Source organism: Sceloporus occidentalis, unplaced genomic scaffold, assembly GCF_023333645.1.
Source record: "Sceloporus occidentalis isolate IW3139 unplaced genomic scaffold, rSceOcc1.0.p SCAF_121, whole genome shotgun sequence".
NCBI classification, from domain to species: domain Eukaryota; kingdom Metazoa; phylum Chordata; class Lepidosauria; order Squamata; family Phrynosomatidae; genus Sceloporus; species Sceloporus occidentalis.
In genome coordinates this window covers 1,909-23,825 of record NW_028317101.1, presented here as the reverse complement: position 1 = coordinate 23,825, position 21,917 = coordinate 1,909, and the positions used below count along the sequence as shown (strand labels likewise).

The window sequence follows — 21,917 nt, the reverse complement described above, 5'->3', positions numbered from 1 at the left end:
TACTATTTTGTTGCCAAGGTTTAGACATTAATGGCTGTGTGTTGAGTTATTTTGAGGGGACAGCAAATTTACACTGTTATACAGGCTGTACACTCACTACTTTACATTGTAGCAGAGTGTCATTTCTTAAGTGTTGTCACTTGAAAAGATAATAAAATATTTACAAAAATGTGAGGGGTGTACTCACTTTTGTGAGATACTGTATGAACCAGCAACTCATGGACCATCTACATTTCTGCTACTTAGAAAGTTTGCTTACCCCAAGTCTACTGCTGGCACCAAAATAAAAAAAATCAACTTACCTGTTGTGAAAATAAACAAAAGAACTGATACAAAAACTGTGGTGTAATAAAGCACACATTCTGTAAAAGACAAAATACACAATATCAGAAAAACAGTCTACATAAGAAATGTAGACAAAATTACTAATTTCAGTAAATCAGCAGAGCAATAATTCCTGTAGAGATTCATTTCTACAACATAGAAAAATATCTAAGGTGCAGTGGCGTCGCTACAGGGGGGCAATTGCCCCCCCTAGGATATTCCTTGCCCCCCGGCCGAATTTGGAGTCACCCAGGACAGTCCCGCAATGGGACTTTAACCCCTTGACTGCTAACGACGGCATGGTGCCGTCGCTAGTAGTCCCAGTCAGGTGCTAACGACGGCACCATGCCGTCACTAGCACTACCCTACCTTGATGGACGTCTGTGGACCTCCATCACCACCTACCCCGGCGATCCGCCCCTCAAACTGAAGGGCATCACCGGGGCCACCCGATCCGCCCGGTGACGTCTCGCGCAATGACGACATCACTGCGCAACTTTATTAACAACTGACAATTGTCAGTTAAAGAGGTATGGGGGCAGACCCCCAACATATACCGTTGGAAAGGTAATCACTTCACCTTTCCAACGGTATATAGCTTGTAAAAAGAATAAAAAATGTTAAGTAAAAAAAATAAAATTTTAAAAAAAAGTTTAAAAAATTATTTAAACATAAAGTAGTTTAACTTAAAAAAAAAAAAAAAAAAAAAGTTTAAGTATTCTAGCTAAATGATCCACTGTGGTAGCCAATGTTACCACAGTGATCATATAGCTATAAAAAGTCACATTCCCTTTTTAAAAATGGCCGATACTAATTTTTAATCCCATGATCCCTTTGATCATGGGGTTAAATTTAGCCAACGGTAGAGGGAGGCAATTTTTGAAATCCTGATGAACTGCAAATATTAATAAAATCAGCCATTTAGCCTGTGTGGTACGTGAGTAACCATCTCATCCCTGGAGCGCCTTGCATTTTTACTGCAAAACTTATTTTTCCTGTAAAATTGATTTTTTTCTCCCTTTACCATCATTTCTTTGGGATTGTAAGGGGAAAGAATGGTGTGTGCTTCTGTGAGTGAATGTATGGAAAGTATGGTGTGTGCTTCTGCTAGATATGAAAGGCGTGTAAATGATCAGTAATTCGGGTTGAAGCCTTGACGTAGCATTACTGCTCACGTAGGAAGTTAAATTATGGTACAAAAAGTACACATTTGCAAGAACTACACCCCTTGGCGCATCAAATGAGGGGCTGTATGTGTTTCTAGTACAAACCTGGAGTGCGCAAGACACAAATGAACATGTCGTTATGGTTAGAAAAAACTAGCCAAAGCGACATATTCCATCATTATTTGTGCAGTCAACTTTTGTCCTAGAAATACATGTAGCCCCTCATTTTAAGCTCCAAGGGGCGTAGTTTCTTAAAATGGATGAATTGTCCGAATGAGGGAGAGCATGAGTTAATGTGTTTGTGTGTATCATAGATGTTTAATTGTGGAAGGGCAAAGATGGCACTAGCAGGATGTTTGAGCCTTGGGGACCAAGATGGCACAGGCAGGGTGTGTATGGGACAAAGATCGCAAATCTTATGTGTGTTATCTGGGTGCTGGCCAGGTTCTATGTGGGCAGTGTGGACGCCAGGGCTGACTTTGGGGTGTGCAACCTGTGATCTATGCAGTAGAGCAGCAGGTAATGCTAGCAGAATGCTTGGTTGTATAGCGAGCGGTATTAGCAGTAGAAAGAGGGAAGTGCTCATGCCGTTGTACAGATCACTGGTGAGACCTCACTTGGAGTATTGTGTACAGTACTGGAGACCGTATCTCCAGAAGGATATAGAAATGTTGGAGAAAGTGCAGAGAAGGGCAACTAAAATGGTTTATGGATTACAAGATAAACCTTACCAGGACAGGTTAAAGGATCTTAACCTATATAGCCTGGAAAAAAGACGGGACAGGGGGGATATGATAGAAACATTTAAATACTTAAAGGCAATCAACAAGGTAAAGGAAGAGAGTTTATTTAAAAGGAGAAATACTACCACAACAAGAGGACACAACCATAAACTAGATGGGCAAAGGTTTAATGGTAACATCAGAAAATATTACTTTACGGAAAGGGTAGTGGACGCATGGAATAGCCTCCCAGCAGAAGTGGTAGATGTTAATACAATAAAGTCATTTAAGCAAGCATGGGATAGGCATAAGGCCAAGCTAGATATAGGATAAGGGTAAGTACTAAAGGAAAGTACTCAGAGGTTGGGCAGACTGGATGGGCCTACTGGTTCTTATCTGCCGTCACTTTCTATGTTTCTATGTAATGTAGGGGGTTTAAAATATACCTTTAATGCTGTGTTTTTATGTGAATTCCAATTGACCTACACCTGCAAAGCTGGGTTTCTGTGTTATTCTGTAGATCCATATCTGCTATGCTATGTTTCCATACATTATTTATGTATACCTGCAAATACAGGGTTTGTATGTCTTGTTCAGTTGATTAATACCTGCAATGCTGTTTCCATGTATTTATTTGATCTATACCTGCAATGCTACATTTCATATATTATTATTGTATACCTGCAAATACAGGATTTGTATGTCTGATTCTGTTTATTTGATATATACCTTCAGTGCTGAGATCACAAGTGAATTTCAATTGATCTATACATGCAAAGCTGGGTTTGTGTGTTAATGTGTTGATCTATACCTCCTATCAGCAGCAGGATATAATATATATATATATATATATATATATATATATATATATATTTTTATATATATATATCGGCAGCAGGGACTAATATTAATATATATGGGCAGCAGGGGCTAATATATATATATCAGCAGCAGGATCTAATATTTATATATATCAGCAGCAGGATCTAATATTAGGCCCTGAAATAATTTAGTGCAAAAGTTAAGGTATTGTGTTGTTTAAAGGATTTCAAGGATTAGTCGTACTAAATTGTGGCTTCAGGCTTCCCATGTTGAATGATCAAGTATTGTATTGACCAATAACAAAAGTATCATTCCATAGCACATTACTTTTGGCAATATATATGAGACCAGGTGGCAAATACCGGTGTGTATATATATTTATATATATATTTATATGTTTATAAACCAACGTTTGTGAAAGCCCAAATCACACGGACAGATATATTTAGAAGTAGGCGTAGTATTTAAAATACTCAAAATCCATTAAAGCCCCCCCAACTAAAGCATTAAAAAATAAGTGCACAGACATATTACTGGATTCTCAAAAGTGCATCAATTGTTGTAGCACCGGTGACAACGTAAACCTCACAAGAAAAATAAAATGGCTTTTAATAAATTTAACAAAACACACTTTGCTTATCAATAAGGTGCACTTTCCAGTCATGTACCCTATGACACGCCGAGTGAAAATTTGGTGATTAGGTTTTTTTAAATAGTTTAACATTTTTACAAGATGTAGAGATACACACACACACACACACACGCTGACACTGTTGTCACCAAAAATCTGCGAAAAGATACATACCTTATAAAAAAAGTACTGTACAAGGGTGGATATTCTAATGTAGTAGTAGTGACCATGCACCAAGAGCAGTTTTGAGAGGAATTTGAATCTTGCAATTGCATAGTCACTGTTCCTCACAGCCTGTCTGCCCTCTTTTCCCATGATGCCTACACAAAGAAAGCAAAGCAGTTACCATTTCCCTAGTCACGATCAGTCATTTCTTTAATCATGAGACAGTGGTAGTCCCTATACTATTTTTTTTAAAGCCTGAATGCCATGACACCACTCATTTTCCCAACAAATCACAGAATCTGGCACTAACCTCAAAACTCTCCATCAATGTCACAACCAAAGGAGGTCATATGGAAAACAAATAACATGTCAGAGCTCCCGCGTATGATAACTTAATATCACCAGTCCATAGATATGAAAATAACTCACCAATTCCCACATGAGCTTCTTGTATCATGCTGACATCGTTCGCACCATCTCCAATAGCTAGTGTGATGGGCTTTTCTGGAGAGATTTTTAACAGTCTAACCACCTAAAATATTAAACATGAAAGATTTTTTTAGTTAACAGATGTTTCTGATACATTTGCATGCAACTTAAGAAGCAAGCCAATGCATTTTTAAGTACACCTGCATGTCCTCACCTTTGCTTTTTGTAAAGGAGCCATTCGACAGCACAACACAGCAGAGCAGCTCTTACAGACTTCCATAAACAGCTTTTCGTGTTCCCTGAGTGCTAAAGAAAGACTGGCTCCATCCACGACCAGCCCATGCTGAATAACATGATCATCCTGTAGTCTAGATAAGACAGAAAATTACATGTAGCCAAAAATGTACTACATGAATATAGTGTGAGTAAACCAAAAGAATATTGTGTGTTGTGTGAAATATAATTTTCCTCTGAGAAGTATGTGAATGCCCAATCATTCTTCATTCACCTACCTCCTTGCGAGCTGTCTAAGCTGTTCTGCACAGTCACGGTCTGACTTTTGCTGTACAAGTTCAAGGATATTCATGGTTCTGTGAAAATGCCCGCAGGATAAGCTGACGCTCACAGCAGTTTCGTGCTTGTCTCCTGTGAGCACCCAAACTTTGATCCCTGCCAAACGAAGGGCCTCTATCGTTTCCTGGACCTTGTCCTGGAGTCTGAAACATTTGTAGTCCAAATTTATCAACTGGTTTCATAGGTTTAAAACATATAGGAGATTTGTGTTTATTATATATATTTCATTTACAAAGGTTTAGAAGCCCCATTATAAATCTCACCAGTATGTGAATTATTGAAAGTCTGAAATCCCAACCCCAATATTCCAAGCCAGGATTTATATGAGTATTCCCATCTATACTTCGGTAAAACCTCCAATAATTTCCATTGTTCCAACGGACACGTTGTGTCCAGTAAAAGTTACTGTATAGACAGATCCATGGAACCACTGTATACTCCTAAATACATCAAGTTTGTAAATATAAGAAAATAAGAAACTTATTAAAAGTAGGATTATTTCAAAAATAAGAGTACAAATTTTTGCAGCAGGAACATTCTATTGGACACTGGGAAATTATGAACAGCTCCTGGGGCAATAATTGAGAATATCCCACTGCCTCCATGGTTATTGCTCCATATTTACACATTTGTGCCACATCTGATTTGTAAGACTATGGCCCAGTGCATTACAGCCAGTACAGTTTATCAAGAGGAGTTCAGGACAGTGCACTGTTCTTACTTGTCTTCTACCCCAGTTGCCCCTAGAAGCTCCAGGTCTCGCTCTATGAAGTCAAATACATCAGCTAAGCGTTCTTCCCTTTGTTGTAGTGCAGTCCTAGCCTCATTCAATCGCCTATCAATCTCCTGGTACTCTTCCGCTGTGAACCTCCTATAGGCAACACACAGTGTTCTCAGCCCTTTCTAAGAAAGGAGAAAGCAAAAAAAAAAAGTTTCCGGAGGGTGAGAAACAAGTTAAATCTACAAAGCTATACAAGTACATACAAACAAGCACAGAATAAGAGTCTTCGACAGTACAAGTAGTTGTAACCCAAACAAATATATTGTAAAGAAATCAAGTTTTAAGAATTTACTTTTAAAATGATTATAGACATTACACAAACTCTCCTGAATGCACATTTGACCACACACGAAGTATACTAAATTACACTGAATTAAATTATATTTTGATTGAATCACTTAACTTAAACCTAATGTATACACATACAAACTTACTAAAGCAAATTCGTCAACATGTAGTCTGGTTCTTTCTATTTCTCCACTTTTGGCATAAGGGAGTATAGACGACTCCGCTCCCTTGGTGAAAAGTATTTTGTCGCCTGCCGAAAATACAAAAGGGAATTAAGCACACCATATAAGAAAGGAACATATTTTCAGAAAGTGACTTGAACTCTTACCAGAAGAACTTTGTACAATAACACTCATTCGACGACGATTTGCATCAAACTCCAAGACATGTAGAAGCTTGTACCTTAAGGAGGACAGCAGACGGAGGTCAAAATGATATCAGATATCTTTCTACCTGTCTTATATGTTTTTAATAAACCAAACGCTGAGATCGATAGAGATAATACAATTACGGGGTAACGGGAGCAGTCGGACACTAGGGAAGATCATTTTTGCAGCCAAGTGGAGTTATCAGCAGGAACATTCCACTGGTTTCTATGGTAACTGCTCCACATTTAGAACATTACAACAAAATTGGACTTGAGATGTATAAATGAACCAGTGTCAATCGCATTGTCGTTGAAACAAATCTGCATTTGTGTATAAAACAACTTCTGCCTGATAAGGACACATACTGTATATATTCAGTAGAATTGCCACATAATATACTGGTGCGCATTATATACATGTATACATGCTCAGGCTATCACTATATTGCTTCTTACATTGAATAATTTAAGTAGTGATCATTAGAATATTTGAAACCTTCTGATTTGCATTGTTACCTTTCGAGTTTTCCAAGAACTTTAATATCCATAATTTCTCCATTAATGCCAGAAAACGCAACACCCATTCTGTAACGCAAAAAGGGAAAAATTGTGTAATTAATTTGTTTGGCTGTTACAATCTCACAACAAAACACGTATTGTGGAAGAACACGGGAAACATTTAGTCTCTAATAGATCCGACAGTCAGGGTGAACAGTGCAATTAAACAAGATTATTGGCAGGGCTGATATAGTCAAGAGCTATTAAAGATACAAGGGAGTATTCAAAAAGAGTTCCATTATGCATCTTATTTCAGAGACTGATTTATAAATTGAAGCCCATACCTAAGCTACTATTACAGGACTGGTTAAAAAAAAACCCTTTAAAATTAATGGAATCAATTAAAGATGCTACTAAAGCTAATAGAAAAGGTGTAACCGTGTGTACCTAAGATAGCCTCGGTGATAAATGCTGTCTGTAGATAAGGCAAACATTTCTTTTATTTACATAGAGCCAACAAATAATGCAACTCTTCTTGCAACACATATATTAAAAGGGTATGAGAAAACTAGAACTGACAGACTAAAACAAAGCGATCCATTAGGTAAAGCGAGCCCGGCTCACAAGCTTATGCTTCAAATTACAAAGATTCATTCCTTCCGGAAAACAGACTTTACAGGAAAGCAAAGGATTTCAAGCCGCCTACTCAACATCTTCAAGATTTGAAGATGTCACGAGACGTGAATGGAATACTGTGTTTTTCGGTTCTAAATCAAATCCAGAGTTTAATCTTATTAGTGATATTGTCCATTGCAGTGTATTCTGGAATAGAACTCAGAGGAAATACAGATTTATGAAGATTTAATCCAGATGGCGTTTTTTCAACCCCAAGAACATGGCTTTTGAAGAAAAAAAACAAAACGTATGCAAATTAGCATTAGTGTTAAACAGATATCATTACATGTATTGATGTAAAAGCTCTGTTGAAAAAGTAAATGCCAATGTAGTTAATGATAGATGATATGATAGCAGTAGCCCATGAATCCTTCTCACCTTCTAGAAGCTTCAACTAAAGCTTTCTCATCTGGTGAAGAAGCATAGTATTCTTGCTGGGAGGATATGCCATTTGCACACTGAAAGCCATCTGAGTACCCATCTACCTGGTCATGGCATATTTGCACCGTGTGACATAACGAGACTGCTTTAAAGAAGAGCTCTTCCTCCATGCTCTGTAGAAACACAAAGGAATTACTTAGGGCAGACGTAGTTTCCTTTCACCGAAATACTAACAATGAACATGGCGGAAAAGTACTTTGGTATACTTTGGTATACAATAAATTATTGCAAACGTAGACTATAAAATATATCTTACAAGACTTGTAACGGGGCCATCTGGGAAATCTAGAGTCACTCCTTCCGGCACAAGTTTGCCGTTGATCTCTTGGTACTTAATTCCATTTACTGAGCATTCTCGAAACTGCATCTCATTTTCTGTTAGCGTGCCTGTTTTATCAGTGAACACGTATTCCACCTGTGACATGGAAATTAATACAGAGATCAATCCTAATCGAAACAAACAGAAGGGCATGCAAAGGAAAAATATCACTGAAGCGTTAAAAACATTTTGCATGTTATCAAGAATTATAAAGTAGATCTGATACTGAGGAATATGCATATAATAATAAAAATACAAATACATCTCCTTCACAAAAGGGAAAGAACTATTTGGCTTATTCTCCTAAATGCAAGCTACCGCATTACCACCCCAACACTGGAAGACTCCCTGTTCCCGGGGCAAATAAACACACACAAAAGATTTGCGACAAACACAAAAAGGAGTCCCTTAACAGCCCAGACCACCGAAAGAAAAAAAAAATCTAAATATTTAAGAGCTTCCACTGAGCTCTTACAACATCACCGATGTAATGGTCCAGGGACATGCAAACATGTCCATATTATTGAACGGAGACACCGTGGCAGTTTTTGTTAACGTAATGGTAACGGTACAGACAACATACACTACCTGTCCCAGCTCCTCGTTGAGGTCGGACGTGTTAACCTGAGCTCTCTGATTCGTCTCTTCATGGTAAAGGTCAAGGTCCCAAACAATGAAAAACGAACCAAGGAATTTCTGCATCTCCACGGTAACGTAAAGCGAAATAGGAATGATAAAATTGTACAGGACCAGAAATGCAAGAAAATCCGAAATGAATCTGAGGATCTGGTGGAATCAAAACACATGTGTATTAATGCAATAGCAAAAGCAGAATTACAAGGTATGCGATCTGTGCACAAGCCAGGAGAATTACTTTCATGCATGAGACACTTGGTTCTGGCCAAACTACATGTTTATCAAAAAAACAGCCATGGTGTTAGCATGTCACATACGCAGTCTAGGACAATTAGATATATTTCATAAAGATATTTAAAATGTAGTATAAATCTAATTTATCAACAATTATCGTCGCTGTTTAACATGCTATATTTGGACATGTATATCCAATAACCCTCTTATTTCATTAGTATGAAAGGTGATACACACCTTACTGCTGTTCCTTTCATGCTCAGTTTTCTGGTTGTACCACGGCTCATCCCATTTCTCCTCAGCTTGCCATGCATATTTCAAAATTGTGCTCAAGATGGCTTCAAAGAGCAGAATTATCAGGTACACAAGCAGAAACGTGTTCATGGATCTATAAGAACAATGAGAAGTTTCTCAAACACCTTCATTTAAAATACAGGCAAGCATCCAATGTCTTAGGAACTCAAAAGATCTCACAACACAGTAACTACACACCTCAAGGATGGCATTTAACACCGCATGTTACGTTATGTGAAAAAAACCTTTTAAGGCGGTAACAATAACTAAAATTCCAATGCCCATCCCCCAGAGATATACCTTTTCAGCTATTAACTCAAACCATCAGTGAGGATATTTCTAAAAAAACACAGGTAGGAGACTACCTCCTGTGCAGTAAAAATAGACATGATTATATAAGACATATACCTTCAAAAAATGCTGACTTAATGAGATTGTTCATATTGCCTACTTTTGTTGCTCCATAAACACATTGCATGAGGCTTCTTCTATGTATATTTTAATAAATAGGCTACTAAGCCAGCCAGATCCCACCTGCACAGCAATTACAACTTACTTCTCAACAGCAGATCTCTTTTGTGATTTACTTTTGTAATTTAATGCCATTTTGGCTTCCATTCCCGTGTATACCGCCACCCCTAAAAGTCGCAAGGGGGAAAGAAAAAACAAACAGAAGATTTCATTCTCACTTCTAAGCACTAAAATTGTATTTCTCTTGCTGTGTGCATCAATGAGTATTTCTCATGTAAGATGAAGAACCAGGTTTAAAATTGGAATTCAGCTCAAGGAAATAAACACGATAGGTAGATTTTACTTTACTGAGAGGGTAGCAGATAAGTCTCCTAGTAAGAATGGTAAATAATAATACAGTAAGGGGACATACATGGGACAGGCATATGGATATGTATGAATACATGACAAGACTACTGATTAAGGCAGAATCTAGACTAGGTGGTCCGAATGGTCCTTCTCCGCTTCTATTCATTTGGTTGCTATGGTGATAAGATTTTAAAATTTTCTACTAGAGAATGGGTAATGCAAATGGCTAAATTGGTGGCTTGTGGTATAGACTTCTGTTTAATCCCGAACGCACTGAGCAACAGATCACACGAAACGAGAATAAAGATAAACCTACCGAAAATTTCTTTGGCATTTTTTAACCTTGCGCCTCGCAGTAACAGGTTTTCTGGCCCAAGTGGCCTAAAAAGTAGTTGACAAGAAAATGTTCTTTAGTGAAAACACTTGGGGGGAAAAAAGCACCACCTACAGTACCACGAACATGAACTAGAAAATGTGTATGTTTTGGTGTTTTGCGCATAAACTACAAATGTGTGAAACGGCTTTCTGTTAAGCTATAGCCAAAGTATACAAAAACGTCAAAACCAGCGCTTAAACTAATTTAAAAGCAGCTTACCGAACTATGTCTTCTGAATGCTGACGCACGGTTATTCTCCCAACAAACCTTAAGAAATAATAAAAAAAGTTATGTCGAGAATTACTTAAAAATATGTCATGAAAATGCATTTAAAAGGGCAAAAATCCGTTTGAGCGCTGTTCAGATGAGATATTTCTGTATCTTCTTAAAGTCTCTAAGTTCTAGTGGTCCCTTACATAGTACTTTTGGGTGATTTTTATTTTTCTAGTGGTATTGGAGCATGTTTTATATTTATTTCTCTCCTTTTATTATTAATTTGCACTGTCCACATTAAGGACCTAGCTTGTAGAACTCAGTGATGTCAATGTTCTTGCAGTTTTGTCATTCCCCCCAATTTTTGAAGGAGAGGGAAACTACATGCAGAGGGTCTTCAAGCAGTTAAAGTTATTTAAAAAAAAAAAAACTGAAAAAGAAGATCTGTGACCTATTAATGTAAAGTGAGTCACGTTAAATAGATTTCAGCCAGTGTACTACTCAAACTCGATGGGGTGGTTAAAATCTGCAATACAAACTATAAACACTGCAATTGCTCAACCCTCTGAGGTTCCGAATACAGAAGCTTTTGAGACATTATCTTAACGCCAACCACCATGTAACCTTTGTACCACACCTCATTTCACCTTCGAAAGTGAAGTTAAATGAAAAAAACACAAAACCTTGCAGAAACATAAGCTCATTCAGTTTTTATTTCCCTTACCCCTGTCGCCAATTTACATCACGAAGGGCCAAAGCTAGTGAGCTTCTGCTCTAGGAATGGGTGGTCGGGTATTGAGCATATTTAAAGGTCATCTCACTGAAGTAACCATGCATGACCCTGTGTCACCTCAACCCTTCAAATTAGCCAGGGATGGACCTTCAGAATACACAGCCAGTTCAAGGACATGGAACCACAACTCTAGTGTCATTCCCTGTTTCAGTGAATAAACCCCAAATAGTTAATAGACATAAAGAATTGACTAACATAAATAACAACAGGGATCTATTTAGCACTAAAGTAAACGCAATACATTCTCAAAGAAGACTTTGAGAAATACTAACAGGGAAAGTCTAAAATGCTTATGGAAGCCTTAGACCGATACTAAAATACATCCCAGCTCTCAGCCCTTATTACTTACTTATGTTACAGAGGTCATCGAATAACTTGTCTACAGTGCATTGCATAGCTGTCATTTACCAAATTCCTACATTTTTAGTTAAGGTATGGTAACAACCACAGAGGTGACCATACCATTACAAACAAAACAAACCATTTTAACCAGTGGTACAGGTAACATGTTGGGTAGAGAGAAACACGCAGCTAGGGCTGCAACAACTAATCGATAAAATCGATGATAATCGATAATGAAATTCGTTGGCAACGAATTTCATTATCGATTAGTTGAATCGATTTTTGTCGATTATAAAATGAGGGTTTTTTCAGAGCAAATGCTCTGAAAAATACCCCTCGTGTTATAATCCGTTAGTGTGACTCACAGGAGTCACAGCAGCAGTTGCTACTTACAGTTTCCTCCCTGCAGTCACTGCCGATTGGCCCGCCCACTTCCTTTTTCCAGTCCCTCCCTGCAATTGCTGCTGGAGAAAGGGGCGGGGCCAATCGGCAGTGACTGCAGGGAGGAAGAAAGGGGTGGAGCCAAATGGCCGATTGGCTCCACCCATTTCCTTTGCATCGCCATGGCTGTGACACTCAACTGAGTATAAAATTAATATTTGGGCTGCTGAAAATTAGGGGAGGTGGGGGTTAATTTAGGGGCAGTTATAGTTAAATGGGGTGTTTAGGGTTAACTTAGGGGCAGTTATAGTTAATGGGGTGTTTAGGGTTAACTTAGGGGCAGTTATAGTTAATGGGGTGTTTAGGGTTAACTTAGGGGCAGTTATAGTTAATGGGGTGTTTAGGGTTAACTTAGGGGCAGTTATTGTTAATGGGGTGTTTAGGGTTAATTTAGGGGCGTTTAGGGTTAACTTAGGGGCAGTTATAGTTAATGGGGTGTTTAGGGTTAACTTAGGGGCAGTTATAGTTAATGGGGTGTTTAGGGTTAACTTAGGGGCAGTTATAGTTAATGGGGTGTTTAGGGTTAATTTAGGGGCAGTGGTGATTGATGGGGTGTTTAGGGTTTAATTTAGGGGCAGTTGTGGTTGATGGGGTGTTTAGGGTTAATTTAGGGGCAGTTATAGTTAATGGGTTAATTTAGGGGAAGTTGTGGTTGATGGGGTCTTCTCTTCAGGATTAATTTAATGCTGAGGACTGAGGGTTAATTTAATTAATTTAATAAGGTTAACTTAAGGTGCAGTTAGTTAGAGGTAAAGGGGGGCAAACTGAGGGGAATCTAAATCCTGGGGGCAGTGAAGATTAATCCTGTATTTATTTATAAAAGTATTGTGTCTGTGAACGAGTCTGCAAATCCTATGAGTGCACTATGGCATATCAGGGGGTTATACGGCATACCTGTGGAGGACGGAGTGACATATCTGGGGGTATAAGGCATATAGGGTATATAAGGCATATGTGGGGAGGGCAGTGTGGCATGTTTGGGAGGGCAGTGTGGCAAGCCTGGGCTCAAATATGCATAACTGGGGGGCAGGTTGGGGAAATAAAAACAAGAAAAAAATGTTATTCTGCCGTTTGTTTTTAACATCCTATGTTACTTTATTAAATAATTTAAAATAAATGAAAATTTTTATTTTTTTCATCCGATTAATCGAAAAAATAATCGGCCAACTAATCGATTATGAAAATAATCGTTAGTTGCAGTCCTACACGCAGCTGTCTGGCCAATCACACTAGTAGACACGCTTTGTGCTCTATTACATCTGCCTACAACATAACATACAATTCCCGCTTTCTAAGCATACTGCATGTTCACAAGAGAAAAATTACTTATGGAAGTCATTAAAAAGTGACAACGATGCACTTTAACCCCTTAAGGACCGGGCTCATTTTTTCTTTTTGTACCCTGTGGGACCGAGGCTGTTTTAATACTTTTGTGGTGCTTGTGTTCAACTGTAATTTTCTCCTCACCCATTTAGTGTACCCACATAAGTTATATATTGTTTTTTTCAGGACAAGATGGGCTTTCTTCAGGTACCATTATTTTGATCCTATCATCTTATTTACTATAAAAAAAAAATTGAAAAAAAACATGGTGAAAAATTGAAAAAAAATACACATTTTATGACTTTTATTTGAAAAATCTTTTACTCACCTAAAAAAGCAAGTAAAAAAACTAGCTAAATAGATTCTACTACTTGTCCTGAGTTTAGAAATACCCAATGTTTTTATGTTTTTTTGCTGTTTTTTGTAAGTTATAGGGCAATAAGTACAAGCAGCGTTTTATGATTTCCAAACCTTTTTTAACAAATCTGGTCAGTCTGCCTCCATCTCCTCTTTGGAACATCTTTGAAGCCAGTTAACTCAATTTAACCCATTCAAACCATATATTTTTGAAAACTAGACACCCCAAGGTATTTCAAATGCTGTTATTTTAACCCTTTCCATGCAACAGTTATACAACCACACTTTGTAATAGTAATTTTTTTAATTTTTTCCCACACAAATTGTACTTTAGTTATAGATATACAGGTCCTGGTATATGTCACTGTCAAACAACAGCCCAATGTGTGTTCAGGAACATCTCCTGAGTGCAGTGATACCCCACATGCATGGGTTTGTCGTGTTGTTTGAGATTTAAAATGCCACATTTGGGAAGTGCGCTTTTTTTCTCCATTTTGGTCAGTCTGTACCTATGCCCTATGCCCTATCTTTGAGCTCGACCACTCCAATTTACCCCATCAGCCATTTTTTTTTTTATATTAGACACCCCCTTGGGTATTTGAGGTGCTTTTATTTTAACTCTTTGTTGAGATTTTTGAGAAATTTTAGCACTTGCTCAAAATAATAAACTTTATTTTTTTATTTTATTTTATTTAATACTTTTTTTTATATTTTTTTTACACATTTTGCTGGTACTGGATGGTTCCTCTAGTGACATCACTGCATAATTTTTTTTTTTTTTTATTATTTTTTTGAATATTTTACTAATCACATTGTGATTAGAAAGCTGGGCTCCATTGACTTGCATGGTTGAATGCAGTACCTGTATTCAACCTGCAAGTGGAGCCAGAGATCACCGGCAGCGGCGGCTGTGACCGCTTCGGAGGTAAGTGTTTGGTGTCGCTGGATGCCACCTGATCGAGGCATTCCAGCGACCCCATTTAAGTTTAGGAGGTGATCGTTGATCGCCTCCTAAACACTTTTAAAACGGGCATCCGCCGCCATACAATGTATTGCGGATGTTGACGCCCCGGGGAGGGGCCAGACATCGAGGCATTACAGCAACGCCGTTTAAGCGAATAAAGTGATCGTTGATCACTTTCTAAGCTTAAATTTTTTGACGGTTCAGGACCGTCAAAGGTCGTTAAGTGACCGTTTTTCCGTCACGGTCCTGAACCGGCAAAGGTCGTTAAGGGGTTAAAAAGTTTTCATTTGTTAACTCATGTTTTGTGTTAGCTGGTCGTCTTACATATTTGCCATCTAAAACAAACTTACTAATACCACAGCTCTAAAGAAACTAGCACATTTTTAATGTTGCTTGAAGCTAACACACAAGATCTATTCATATACCCAAAATGCATACAATATCACCTTAAGATGATACACATATGCACTGAGACATAGATGTCACATCCAGGACTTGCCAGTACCAACAGATACAACACTCTAGTCAGTAGCATAATACTATTTGTGGTAATTTCTTTTGGTACATGTTGCTCTGATGATATACTATTTTGTTAGAAAATAAGACACGAGCATAAAATATATATACACCTATATAAATTTACCTGTAGAGATCTGCTTCTGGTTGGTGACACTCTATGACGCCAATCAATGTATCCAGGTCTACAACAGTCTGTAACACCGCTGTCTCTGGAACAGCAAAGTGAGTCTGTGGGAAGTGATTTTTCCATGTTACATATATGCTTAAAATATCTTGCAAGATTGGAAATCAGAACAATTTGGAGTGTGATTTACAATAATGTTTCTGGTGAAAATACACGATTGAACTTCAAGTTGACTAAGCATTGGGTGGCACAAGACTAACCTTGAGATTAGTTTCACCATCCAGACTTGCAGTTGTCACATGGCACGAGCCATTGGATCTGTCCGACGATAGCAGCACCAGGTCAGCGGGAAAAGTCTCATCTTTGGCTACTCTGACAATGTCACCTACCTAAAAATGTAAAATAGACAAGGTTTATAAAGCTATAGTAATTATTATACCCACCCACACCCATATACGCTAATCAAACAAAATTAAACATACACAACTTTCCAAGACCCGCTGGGTGCATACACCCTGATCCCATAACAAGGAACCCAAGTGGCACACACCACAGATTGAGATACTGATACAGAAATCCCTCTCCCTCTTCGGGTGAAATAGAGTGTATACGCTTGAGGGGTTAACAAGAGCATACCAAGCATCAATCACTTATAATTTGTTTACTACGTGTTCAGTCTACAATGCTGAATCTGTATATGCTTTAAGTCGATACATACCCTTATGTTTTTTGATCTAGTTTTAACAAGGCCTCCACTCCGAACAACATAAACCGGAGCTCCGTTGACTTCATTGTCTGCTTTATGTCGTAACCAGTCTTCATAGCCCTAAAAATCACAGCAGAATTAAGCCATGCAAAGAGACTGTCAAAATAAACTATTACATATCCAACACTACGTTTTAGAATTACAATTTGATCATCGGTACTGGAAGTCTACATGAGAAGTCAGTATTCTGATGAGACTATCAATTACATTTTGAATAATTTATTCAATCCGGCAGGCAGATGGCTAAATTGAATTTTATTCCCATTTAGTAATCAGTTGAAGCAGAGTGTAACAATGATTCTGTCTTTCCAAGAGCTCATTTATAAAAACAATTAAAGACGTTTGATACAAAAACTATGCAAATGCGAAGGTATGTTACATATAATTTGTTCCACATCACGATATTTAACACATCACCAGTCAATTGTGTTAAAATGGTAGAATTACTTTGTTATGGTGAGAGAGCTGGAAGTGAAAGCAGTTTCCCATAATTAATACACGCAAACCACAAGACCATCAGCTGAGAAACCAACAAGCTCCAAGGAAAAAAATTAACTTTCACATCAACTTCCTCCTTAAGTGTAAACACAAAATAGGACAGCACCATTTGCAATACAAACCTGAGTATTTTTAATGCATGATCTGGGGTTTCCCAGGGGTGTAGCAGCAATTATGCACATGCATTAACCATAAATGCAGAACGATAGTTATCACTTTAATATGCTCTCTCTTTTTACTGCGGATATCAGGGACATTAGACGGTCCCTTTAACATAGCGGTGAAGCCAGTGCCTCATGAAACCCAACATCAGGCTCAGGGTATATGGAGACCCTTGAGCTCCTAGCATCAGATTACGTGATTTAGAAAACACCCACGAGACATACGCTTTCACAGACAAAACACAAGAGCGCTCCTGTTTCATGTTCAATATTTAATATATTATGTTACATACCTGTTTTATGGCAGTTACTGTTATTACAAAAAACAACGGAAGTCCACTTGTTACAGGACTTGTGGGGGTATCGATCATAAGCTGAAAGAAAAAATTAAATGTTTGACATTTAAGAATCAGAAAATATATATATACAAGCAAATCGGGCAAGAAAAAGGTTTATTATTTTTAGAAACTGGAACACAGACTAGAAAAATATAAATACAAGTCAAGGTGCAAGGAATGTTCAAGGAAACATAACTAATGTTTAACCCTTTAACAACTGACAAATATTGGGGTAGTGTTTGATAGTGACATATACAAGGAGCTAAAAATTTATACCTGAAGTACAATGTGTGTGTGGGGGGGTGTAATTACTACCAACAACTCTGGCAAAGGCTGGTGGTAGAATCTTGTGCATTTAAAGGGTTAAAATACCAGCATTTGAAATACCTTTGGGTGTCTAGTTTTCAAAAATATATGGTTTGATGGCGTAAATTGCATTAGTTGGCTTTAAAGATAATCAAAATAGCACATGGGGGCAGAATAACCAGATTTGGAAAAAAATGGTTTTGAAACAACAAAACGCTACCTGTACTTATTGCCCCATAAGCAATAACACATAAAACACTGGCTATTTCTAATTGCAGGACAAATAGTAGAATCTCTTTAGCAGGTTTTTTTTTTACAAGCTTTTTTAGAAGATTTTTCAAGTAAAAGTGAGAAAAAGTTTTTCATTTTGTTTATGTAGGAAATTAGAGGATATGATCAATAAAAGGTATCTGAAGAAAGCCCTTCTTGTCCTGAAAAAACAATATAAAACGTATGTGGGTTCACTAAATGGGAGATGAGAAAATTACAGCTAAACACAAGCACCGAAGAAATGTTAACAGCCTTGGTCCCAAAGAGTACAAAAATGAAACAGGCTGGTCCATAAGGGGTTAAAAGGAGTCAGTCCCACTAAAAGGTTGCAGGGAAAGTCTCTAAAATCAGAGGATTCTTAATATTAAGAAGGATATTTTGCTAATATTGGAATGCTGATTGATGTTTTTTCGCCAATGGATGCTTTATGTAGCAGTTTTCGGATGACATCACCACCACATTAGGTTTTATTTCAAGCTTTAACATAGAAGAAGCATTACAATGTGAAATGTCAGATTTGAGATACAACTAAAATGAAATGCAGAAGTGCAAACATTACTTGTATGATGTGTTATTCAATGTTTTCTTGTATCAAATTAATATTTTCCGGTTCTGACATCCCCTAATGCATATGTGTGTGTTTCATACAATGTTTTCTTTGCAACACTACATCAGGCCCTCATAGAAACATAGAATTTGATGGCAGATAAGAACCATTCTGCCCAACTAGTCTGCAGGTTTATTTATTTTCTTCTTAATGCAATGGATTTAAACCCCTTTCAGTCCTTTCTCTGGTCCTATAGATAGGCGATATCTACTGCTCCTCCCTGGTCAATTTTACCCAGTAAAAATATTTGAACAGGATCACCCTGTAGTAAACCTGTGCCGTTTCCGATCACGCAAACCATTTACTTCCAGATATTTACCAATCCTATACTGTAGCATGGTTTCCATTAAGTCTTACTGGTCTGTAGCTGGCAGGGTTTCCACTTTTTGTTTAGTGGTACTACAGTTGCCAAGTTCCAGTTTTCTGGAGCTGCTCCTGCCAACAGTGACTGGTTAAATAAGTCCACCAATGGCTTTTTCCCAGGACACTCTGGAGCTCTTAACTTTGGGTATATTCCATCTTAGTCTTAACCAAGTTTAACGCAATGATCTGCTTCCTTTAGCAGACCATCGCTTCACTTCTTCTGGGCTCCATCTAAAGATATCCAGATCATCAAAAACTCACCTACAAATATTTCCATTTTTGAGCCTTTCTAAACTCTAAGGCGTTAGTTTTAGCTTGGTGCAATGCAACCCCCCTCCTTGTATTAAACCACACTGATCAATGAAGTCCAAACGCTCTCCTACAGTGACAACGGAAATCATTTACCACAAATATCTTACGTAGACAACAGCTTAAAACATACTGCAGAACAGAATCCTAGCCCCAAACGTTTTCTTGACAAAGGCCGAAACGTTGCTTTTGTTTGCTCTCGCTTAATAAAGTATCCTAAAGACTGGAAGCTGTTTGGAGTGCTGGGATTCCTTTTCTTTGTTTGTGTGCTTCAAGTGGGTTTATGCTGTCCATTTTTTCCTGCTAGCACCCAGCTTGCTGGGAGTTGAGTGCAGAACCATTTTTTTCTTTTTTACCAAACGTTTTCTTTGTCCTTCTTTTGCGGAGTAGGGGAAATCTCCTGTTTCCGTTTGAACTAGTTAAGCCACCCCCAAACCATTCTTAATTTTCCAGTACACTCATTAAAGGAAAAAGTTTAAGACTGAGCCTACCTTTGCTTGTTTGTTCCCTTTTTTTTTTTTTTTTTATTTCAAACCTAATGTTCAATGTACTTTACCAAACAGACAAAATAAATATCCTAAAATCACTAGTTTCAACTAGGTTTCCCTAACCAGGGATGTTTCAGACAGTCCTGAAAACAACCCCTACCTCCATAAACTTGTGTCAGCTGTTACTGACAAAATTAGTGTGGATGATCATGGCATCTTGCCAGACCTTTACAGAAAACAGAAATACCGTTTCTTCTGTAAGTCAGTAATTTGCTTTTCAGCAAAAATATACATAATACACAGACAGAATTTACCTCTTATTTCAGACGGACAATGTGACAATAATACTACTCGGTAATAATCCAGGTCTCAGAAACCCTACTGAATGAAAAATCCTGTCTAATTACTTAAATGAACCAGAAAAGGGTTTATGGATAAAGACCAATACAAGCCAGCATAAAGGTTAACTGGCATAAGTTCAATTTTAGGAGACATGGATACCAGGCTCCAGAGATCTGTCCAGCCTTGGCAACAGTAATAATATCACAGACTTATCAAACATAAAACAGGCTGTTAAAGATAATATGCCACGTGGTATGAAAACCCTTGCAAACTATATGTGAGATACAGCAATATTACTTAGTCCAATTTTTCTGATGCATTTACAGCATATGGACACTATATTTATATTACATATATTTATCCAACAAATGAAACCATAACCCTCCTCCTAACTCTGCATCAGTAAAAACCAAACACTTATGTTGGAATTTTCATTTCATGTGTTAAGGATCCGTAGGTAAATTAGTAGTTTGGGGCAAATACATGGTTTTAAAGCCACACCCTGTTATTACTGTACATTTTTTAGTAAACATGGAGGGGGGGGTAACTATTTTTAGTCCACATACAATGTCTTGTTTGCTAGAGGTATTCCACTTATTTACAGGAGCGTTTGAAACAACTTACCTGAACAAGGAAAATGATGAGAAAATAAAAATTAGCTATTCTTCGAAACTGTTCGAATAAATTCTTCGGAACAAAATTCAAAACGGTATACTGCGAGGAAAAAAATAAACAACCATCAGTGTATGAACATTAAGCAGCAGGAAAGTCTAGTACAATTTGCTAAAGGGTCAAATTGTCGAGGCTGTAGCCTCCAGCCAAACATTTCTGTTCCAAAAATATATATTTGCATATACCTACCCAGAACCCCTTGCACCATATGCTTTGGATGTAAGTTAGTGTTTGGAAAAGCTTCCTTATTTTGTAACTTTACATGGAGGGGATTTTCAATGTCTTTCTTGTCCTCACCATAACATATTTAGAGTATCTGGCATTAAACACAATTGTGATGCCCTTTCTGTTAATTGCAGCGTTCTAGATTGTATATTAGAGCCACCTTCCAAAGCCCAACAGTTATTCAGTTTTTACTCATCTTCCAAATGGTAAAGACCCCGAAACAGTCTTAATTAGACACACCACTAGCCAGGCAATCAGTATTTCTAAACAGGGGGGAGGAAAGAGAGAGAGGGGGAGGAAAGAGAGAGAGAGAGAGAGAGAGAGAGGGGGAGGGGGGAGGAAAGAGAGAGAGAGAGAGGGGGGGAGGAAAGTGAGAGAGAGAGGGGGGGGGGAAAGTGAGAGAGAGAGGGGGGAGGAAAGTGAGAGAGAGAGGGGGGAGGAAAGTGAGAGAGAGAGGGGGGAGGAAAGTGAGAGAGAGGGGGGGGAGGAAAGTGAGAGAGAGGGGGGAGGAAAGAGAGAGGGGGGAGGAAAGTGAGAGTGGGAGGAAAGTGAGAGGGGGAGGAAAGAGAGGGGGAAGAGAGAGAGAGAGGGGGGAAGAGAGAGAGAGAGGGGGGAAGAGAGAGAGAGAGGGGGGAAGAGAGAGAGAGAGGGGGGAAGAGAGAGAGAGGGGGGGAAGAGAGAGAGAGGGGGGAGGAAAGAGAGAGGGGAGGAAAGAGAGGGGGAAGAGAGAGAGAGAGAGGTGGGAAGAGAGAGAGAGAGGGGAGAAGAGAGAGAGGGGGGGGAAAGAGAGAGAGAGGGGAGGAAAGAGAGAGAGAGGGGGAGGAAAGAGAGAGAGAGAGAGAGAGAGAGAGAGAGAGGGAGGAAAGAGAGAGAGAGAGAGAGAGAGAGAGAGAGAGAGGGGGGAGGAAAGAGAGAGAGAGGGGGGGGAGGGGGAGG

At 38.4% G+C, this 21,917-nt stretch overlaps 1 protein-coding gene across 1 annotated transcript in view; it reads right to left on the bottom strand.

Moving 5' to 3' along the window:
• The window catches only part of LOC149282166 (phospholipid-transporting ATPase IF-like), a gene marked incomplete at its 5' end in the record, with an annotated part of 32,743 nt that extends 11,936 nt beyond the window's left edge, over positions 1 to 20,807 (bottom strand). The window contains 21 exons of the mRNA XM_089498470.1: positions 303 to 362; positions 3,840 to 3,985; positions 4,260 to 4,362; positions 4,474 to 4,627; positions 4,772 to 4,975; positions 5,554 to 5,735; positions 6,048 to 6,151; positions 6,230 to 6,303; positions 6,785 to 6,853; positions 7,820 to 7,995; positions 8,139 to 8,297; positions 8,790 to 8,987; positions 9,309 to 9,459; positions 9,922 to 10,003; positions 10,501 to 10,565; positions 10,780 to 10,827; positions 15,637 to 15,740; positions 15,897 to 16,025; positions 16,355 to 16,462; positions 17,355 to 17,435; positions 20,709 to 20,807. Coding sequence (XP_089354596.1) covers positions 303 to 362; positions 3,840 to 3,985; positions 4,260 to 4,362; positions 4,474 to 4,627; positions 4,772 to 4,975; positions 5,554 to 5,735; positions 6,048 to 6,151; positions 6,230 to 6,303; positions 6,785 to 6,853; positions 7,820 to 7,995; positions 8,139 to 8,297; positions 8,790 to 8,987; positions 9,309 to 9,459; positions 9,922 to 10,003; positions 10,501 to 10,565; positions 10,780 to 10,827; positions 15,637 to 15,740; positions 15,897 to 16,025; positions 16,355 to 16,462; positions 17,355 to 17,435; positions 20,709 to 20,807 — 2,496 coding nt within the window. The remainder of the gene's footprint in view (positions 1 to 302; positions 363 to 3,839; positions 3,986 to 4,259; positions 4,363 to 4,473; positions 4,628 to 4,771; positions 4,976 to 5,553; positions 5,736 to 6,047; positions 6,152 to 6,229; positions 6,304 to 6,784; positions 6,854 to 7,819; positions 7,996 to 8,138; positions 8,298 to 8,789; positions 8,988 to 9,308; positions 9,460 to 9,921; positions 10,004 to 10,500; positions 10,566 to 10,779; positions 10,828 to 15,636; positions 15,741 to 15,896; positions 16,026 to 16,354; positions 16,463 to 17,354; positions 17,436 to 20,708) is intronic.
• Positions 20,808 to 21,917: the final 1,110 nt, after the last annotated feature.